This window comes from Chrysochloris asiatica, unplaced genomic scaffold, assembly GCF_000296735.1.
Source record: "Chrysochloris asiatica unplaced genomic scaffold, ChrAsi1.0 scaffold00118, whole genome shotgun sequence".
NCBI classification, from domain to species: domain Eukaryota; kingdom Metazoa; phylum Chordata; class Mammalia; order Afrosoricida; family Chrysochloridae; genus Chrysochloris; species Chrysochloris asiatica.
In genome coordinates this window covers 7,166,198-7,173,725 of record NW_006408636.1, presented here as the reverse complement: position 1 = coordinate 7,173,725, position 7,528 = coordinate 7,166,198, and the positions used below count along the sequence as shown (strand labels likewise).

At 38.4% G+C, this 7,528-nt stretch overlaps 1 protein-coding gene across 1 annotated transcript in view; it reads right to left on the bottom strand.

Moving 5' to 3' along the window:
• The window catches only part of KIF4A (kinesin family member 4A), a 236,359-nt gene that overhangs the window by 158,536 nt on the left and 70,295 nt on the right, over positions 1-7,528 (bottom strand). The window contains 2 exon segments of the mRNA XM_006878266.1: positions 4,021-4,196; positions 5,174-5,290. Of these exon segments, the coding sequence (XP_006878328.1) occupies positions 4,021-4,196; positions 5,174-5,290 (293 nt within the window).

Here is a 7,528-nt window from a genome sequence, read left to right as displayed (position 1 = left end):
TGTGGAGAGACTGGGACACTCCTGCATTGCTGGTGGGACTGCAAAATGGTCCAACCTCTCTGGAAAGCAATATTGTGTTTCCTCAGAAGGTTGAAAATAGAAATACCTTATGATCCAGCAATTCCTCTACTTGGTATTTACCCACAAGAAAAAAGAGCCACAACATAAGAAGATATATGCACACTAATGTTCATAGAAGCACTATTTACAATAGCAAAAAGATGGAGCCAACCAAAGTGCCCATCAACTGAAGAACGGATAAACAAACTGTGGTACATACACACAATAGAATACTATGCTACCTTGAAGAACAACAAGCTGCAAGCCACCGCATAACATGGATGAACCTTGAGGGCATTATGTTGAATGAAATTAGTCAGGCACAAAAAGAGAAATACTGCACAGGACCACTACTGTAAAAGACTAAGGGAAAGAACCCATACTAAAGGGATGGGCAACTTGGACATTGGCTACCCAAAATGGGGGGCGCGGGGCTACAAAGGCAAGAAGTGACTGGCTTACAAGCTTTCAAGAGGGAACCTCGATCCAGAGGGCCTGGAGAAAGGTAGAAACTCCAGTGAGTAGTATTCAATCTGACTAGGCAGGGCTGATGCAATGAAATGTAGACGGGTCTCTTGTGATACAATAGTGAATAATTGTTATCAGGACTGACTGTGAGGGTTGGAAATGTAAAGGTAGACGTTTTGTAGCAAGGAGGGGAGTGATTAACTTTTCAGTCTAGGAGTGGAGGTCCCTAGGACTATCAAGGGAGAAGAGCAGAGAGCAGGACCCTGCCCAGAGAAGCAGTGATGCCTGAAATGGAGCCAGAGATGATGACGTGGAGCGATGGAGCAGCTGGAGACTTTAGATACAAAGAGGGAGACCTACTGTGTGCTGAAGACCTGGGGGGTACAGGGGAAGGATTGCATGGAGGGGATTGTAACCCTGGCAATGAGATGATATACGATAGAATGAATGTAAAACTAATGTTCTCCCATGTAAACTATCACATAATTCACAATAAAACATTTAAGAAAAAAAAAAAGACACTGTCCTGGGGTTCAAGGTCCTTAAACATGAGGTGGAGAACACATGCTGGGGTGGAGCAGGGTCGGAGGAACACAGAGCAGTGTGGAGGGAATTGATAGGACCTTGGAGAAAAAGATGTGAAAGGGAGCTAGGAGTTGACAGTTAAGGCAAGACAGGAGAGCCCGCCTCGTTGCATGCTGAGAATCTGAAGCATGAATATGGTGTAAACATTGGGCTATTTGGATTCTGGACCCTGATTATCATATCCCTGAATGCTGGATTTTCCTGTTGCAGCTTTTCTTGAACAGTGGCTTATTTTGATTCTTTCAAACCAGGGATATTTCCTCCTACTCTTCTTTCACCTACCAGGTTCAAGAGACTGACTGGACATTCTTTCTACATGGGCTACAGCATGGTAATTCTGAATGGCATTGTAGCAGTACTTACTGTAGCATGGTGTCTCATGTAAACCCACACTGGAGCAATATTGTTGGAAAAACTTAGTCATAATTGTTATGTAATAAGATCATTATGATCTTCTTAGAGGACTAATAAACCTGCTGTTTATTATGTAGCTCAGATACATGTCATAATTATTATCATTTATGGTTCTAGAACAGAAGCATTGGAAATATCTTTTTTCAAGTACTTCTTTAAAAGTGTAAGATGTATACTTCATCTGTTTACTTTTGTATGTGTAATTATTACAAATTGTAGGGGGAAAATAATGAAAATCTAACTTCAAAACTTGAATACAAGACAGTGTCTACTTTTCTATGACTATATGGAAACAAATTTTTTGTAAGCAAATACTGATCTTGCTGTTTAAGATGGAAATACTTATTTATATGTTACATTGGGAAAGCTGGTAGCGTAGCGGCTACAAATCGGGCTACGAACCTTAAGGTCAGCCGTTCGAAACTATCAGCTGTTCTGTGGGAGAAAGATGAGGCTTTCTGCTCCCATAAAGATTTACAGCCTCGGAAACCCTGTACAGTGTCGCTATGAGTCGGAACCAACTCCACGGCACATAACCACCATATTGGGAAAGCAAATAATGCCTACTAATTTGATACTTTATAGTAGCTACTTACAATTACCAACCCTAACCCTAATTGTTGTTAAGTGCTGTCGAATCATTTCTAACCCATAGCAACCCTGTATAGGGTTTCAGAGGAGCAGCTCGTAAGCTTGAACTGCCGGCCTTGCAGTTCAAATGGCTTTATAGTCTGGCGCATTAACCCACAGCACCACACCCTAACTAGTGTGTGTGTGTGTGTGTGTGTGTGTGTGTGTGTGTATGTATATATATATAATTATTCTGTGTGGGCTTTTTTCATGTGCACATTTTCCTATGTTCATCATAATAGAAATCTTTTTCCATACCTTCATAGCACTTTGTTATTTTTCTTTACATTATTATCCCAGTTTAAAAGTTGGTGGAATTGTGTGTTTAGCAATGGTCTCTCCTATTAGGCAATACACTTTATGAAGGCAGAAATTATGTCTATTTTGCTCAACAATGTATCTGTAGAACAATACATGCCACACAACAGTGCTCAGTAAATATTTGGTGGAAGGAATGAATAAATAAATAGGAGAAAGAGCTTTTTTGGCAAAAGGAATAAACATGAAAGAAAAAGGACAGAACTAAGTAGTGCTTTATATCTCAAATGATGCTGTGGACAGTCTCTACAATAAACCCTAGGAGTGAAGGAGAAGGGGAAGGAAGAAAAGAAGGAGAAGGGGAAGGAAAAAAAGTGATTACCTGAATAGTAATTGCTATCACTGAGGAAGAAAGATCAGGAAAGGGCTGAGAACTGAACAGTTGGGAAACAGTAAATTTCCGGTGGAAAGAGTACTGTCCAAACCTGAACCAATACAACTGTCTGACTTCCAGCCCCTCTACCACGGCTACTGAGCTACTTGGATTGCCAGCCAAACTGACTTCATCTAAATGTTTATGACTCCCAAATCTTTATCTTCAGTTCAGATCTCTCTACATTAGACCCATATAGCAAGCTACATTTTGAACATTGCTACTTAGATGTCCCTTCAAAAGTCATTCAAAATGTCCCAAATTGAATTCATCATTTGCATTCCCCTACCTGATTCTGTTATTTTTCTTCCCTATATTCCCTGACTTAACGATTGGCACTAAAATTTACTTAGCTGTCCAAACAAGAAACCTGTGATTCAAGTTTCATCTCTCTCCCTACCCTACTTTTTCCACATCAAATTTGTTAGCAAATCAGTCCTATATACAAGGATCCCTGGTGGTGGTTAAAGTACTCTGCTAGTGGGTTCAGTGTTTGAACCTACCAGCCACTTTGAGGAAGAGAGATGTGGCAGTGTGCTTCCATAAAGATTTATAGCCTTGGAAACCCTGTGGGGCAATTCTGTTATGCCCAATTGTGTCGCTAGAGTTGGAATCAGCTTGACAAAAGTGGAATGGGTTTGGCTGGTTTAAAGTCCTATACATTCTAGTTCACTGTGATTTTCTTTTTCCTAATTTATTCCCTTCTCTCCATCTCTATTACTTACTGTTTTTACTTCAGTTAAAACCCTAATTTATAAATACAATTTATTATCCTACTTCTAGACATCCGACCTCTAGCCAAATTTGACACTTGCTACAAAGATCTCCCTAAAACACACATTTCAAAATGTCAATTTAAAAAACTTTTCAATAGTTCCTCATAACTTTCAGGTTCTAAGTTCTATATCAAAGTATATAAGGGTCTTCAGGATCTGGCTGCTGTCTACCTCTATTGCCTCATCTCTCATCACTCATTTAACAGGTAAAATTCAATACAACCCCCAATTTTAAATGGAAAACAAATATTAATGGGAGTCACTTTAAGATGTTCCCAAACTAAGATAATGTTCAACATGTCCAAACTTCTGATAGAAGAGATATTGAGAAAAAGTTCCATCATTTCACTCACATTCTTACAATATTTTTTTCATTAAATTTTACATCTCTTATACCTGTTGCTTCAGATGATTAAGTTCAGCTGTCTGAGGATCAATATTAACAACAGGTTTGTTCTTGATTTTTCTTGCTCTGGCAGCATAGCGAAGGGTATTTAATGTTTCCTCTAGATTGGAGTCAGCAGGACTCACACAGGCTATCATAAGCGTATGGCTATTACCTCCTAGAGAATCTGAAAAATAACAGTGGAAGAAGCTGAAAACAACAATTAGGATGCAAGCAAAGCTATTTGGATTGGCTACTTCAAATACAGAGCTTTAAGAAAAAATCTTATGTATCTAAAAATTTTTTATTTGCATCAGTATAAAAACACTAAGAAGTACAACATGTAATGTGACATAGTTTAGAAATCTTATTGCGCTTACCCCCATTGTGTGGAAAGACAGTGTGATTTTGTCAGTTAACCAGTTAAAACAACTAGGGCTTGACCCAAATAAATTTGGAGCCACCACTGGATTAAGGAGTCCTGCTGTGGTGCTATATGATAGCACTAGAATGCTGACTGCAGGGTCAGTGGTTCAAACCATCAGCTGTCCCTCGGAAAGCCTATACAACTCAATGATACTTGTAACAACAACAATCGGGATTAAATACCCTTATGATGGCCCCTCTGGGTGAATTTCAATTCTCCAGTGAATTCTGCTTGCTGTTGTTAAGTGTCGAGTCGGTTTGACTTATAGCAACCCTGTATAGGGTTTCCAAGGAGCAGCTGGTGAGCTAGAGGAGATACTGAGAAAAAGTTTCTTTTTCCTAATTTATTTCCAAATTTATTCAGAACAAATCTGACCTTGCGGTTCAAACAGACTTTGCAGTCTAGTGCATTAACCCACGTGCCACACCAGGAATCCTGTATGATGCCCCATCTTGGTGAATTTCAACTTCCAGTGAATTCTACTTAGGATCACTGATAATTAAAGAAACAGTAACAAAGTGCAAAGTACTAAGTATGTACAGGTGGCATTCTACAAATGTCTTGACACTCAAGATAATCTTTCCATTATCTTAGAAGGCTCCTTGCCAACAGCTCTTTCCTATTTATCAGTTAGACTGTTGTGTGTGTGATAGTCCAAATATCTGGCTTTTTACCTGTTTGATCTTTGATTTTTCAGTGCTATCAGTCTCTTAGTTTTAGAGGCACTTTGGACTTACCCTGAAGCAGTCGAGTTAACTTGGAATCTCTGTAGGGCACAAAACCGCCTTTTTTATCATCTCCAAGAGCGCTGATTACATTTCCCAAGCACAGGAGACCTCGGTTAATATTAATACCTAACATTAGGAAACAAAAAATTTAAATTGCTTGGAAAAGCATCTACAATGTATCAACATTTTTACTGAGAAAGAGAAAAGAAATTAAAAACTCTGTGAAAATTTTAAGTCATCAATCTTCAAGAAACTTCTTAATCCTGTTAATGCCTTTTAAACTAAAGGTCAAAGGACAAAGATACAAATGCACAATTGAGTCTATTGGCACTTTTTGTCCTTTTGCACGGAAACAAAGCATACAGACATATAGCTATCATCATAACAACCTTATATATAGTTCTTTATTTTCTATACGTACTATCACATTATATCACTAAATCAATGCCTGTAAAATTGGATAAACAGCTATTTTTACTAGCTCAAAGGTTAAATGACCTGTCTAAGGTCAAATGAAGATCAAAGATGACTGATGAAGATAAAAAAAACCCACAGCCTTCAGTATGATTGCACCTCAATGTAAAGCAAGCAAAATTCTTTACAACTGGAACAATAAATAACATCATGATAAATGGAGAGAAGATTGAAGTTGTCAAAGACCATTTTGCTTGGATCTACAATCAATCCCAATGGAACCAGCAGTCAAGAAATCAAATGACTTATTGCATTAGGCAAATCTGTTGCAAAAGATTTCTTTAAAGTGTTCAAGAGCAAAGATTAAGGCAGGCCTGACTCAAGCCAGGGTATTTTCGATTGCCTCATATGCATATTAAAGTTGGACGTTTATAATAAGGAAGATCACAGAAGAATTGATGTATTTGACTTAAGGTGTTGGAGAAGAATTTTGAATGTACCATGGACTGCCAGTAAAAAGAACAAATCTGTGTTGGAAGACGTACAGCCAAAATGCTCTTAGAAGTGAGGATAGCGAGACTACGTCTGTCATACACTTGATGTGTTGTTAGGAGGGACCAGTCCCCGGAAAAGGACATCAACCTTGGTAAAGAGGGCGGTCAGAGAATAAGAGGAAGACCCCCAAGGAGATGGACTGGCACAGTGGTAGCAACAATGGGCTCAAGTGAAACAACTATTGTGATGATGGCATAGGACCAAGCAGTGTTTTGTTCTGCTGTGGTAGGAATCAGAGCTGACTCAATGAAACCCAACAACAATGTCAAATAACTAGTAAATGGGGGAAATGAGATGCTATCTCAGAATTCCAGTCATTGAGCCATATCCTCTTTCTATTATGCCACACTGAATAGCTTCCTTCTGGTTGCTTTAGATATAAAAATTCTTATGAACTTCACTTACTTTTGAAGCTTGCTTTTTAAACACTAATAAACTAAGGTCCTTCCCTGTAAAGCACCTGTCTTCATATTATTATGTTTACGGTGGAAAAGCAGTATAGTACAGGGGTTATGTGCATATGGATTTGGTGTCCATTCCAATCCCGGGTCTGTCACTGATTAGCTACATAATTTTGGCAAGCTCCTCTGTAAAATGAGGCAATCTCACTAGATTGTGGTAAAGGATTAAATTAGATATTGTCTACAAAACGAAGGTAAATAATGAATAAATGGTATCATTACTATTACCTCCACTCTATACTTACTGATTTCTACTTTGAGCTACCCTATAAGCCAAAAACCAAATTTATGCCATTACCAACTGCTCTGAAAGGGATCACACAGAGTGGGAGAAAAATATGGAAAAAACTCATAATCGTAAAAAAGAACAGGTTTACTGGTCAGAAAGAGACAGGTGGAACCTCTGAGACTACAGTCCTTAGTCACTCTTCAGTTCTGGAAATGAACTTACAATTTTTAAACAAGCAATAGACAGGTCTATAAGGGGAACAATATTTGGGAGGTAAGCACTAACCCTGGTGTATAGCACTGAGAATTAATGTGCTGGATTGGAAAGTTGGTTTGAACTGTAAGATTGGTGGTTCAAGCTAACCAGCCACTCTTTGGAAACCCTATACAGGGTCCATACGAGTCAGAACCCACTCGATGACACTTAACAACAGCAACAACAAGCACTCCTTAGAATAAACAATCATTTGAGATAAAAGAGTAGCATTATTCCAAGGACAAAGTTCAGAAGGGTTAGGAAAGGAGGAGGAATGGAAACAAGAAACACAGGAGAGAAGCAGGATAAGTTAGCATTACAATAAAAAACATGGAATAAAATGTGTGTGAATTGTTGAATGGAAAATTCCTTTGCTCTGTAATTAACCCAATTCACAATAAAAAGTTAAATTAAATTAAAGCTACTGGTCTCAAAAAAAAAAAAAAAAAA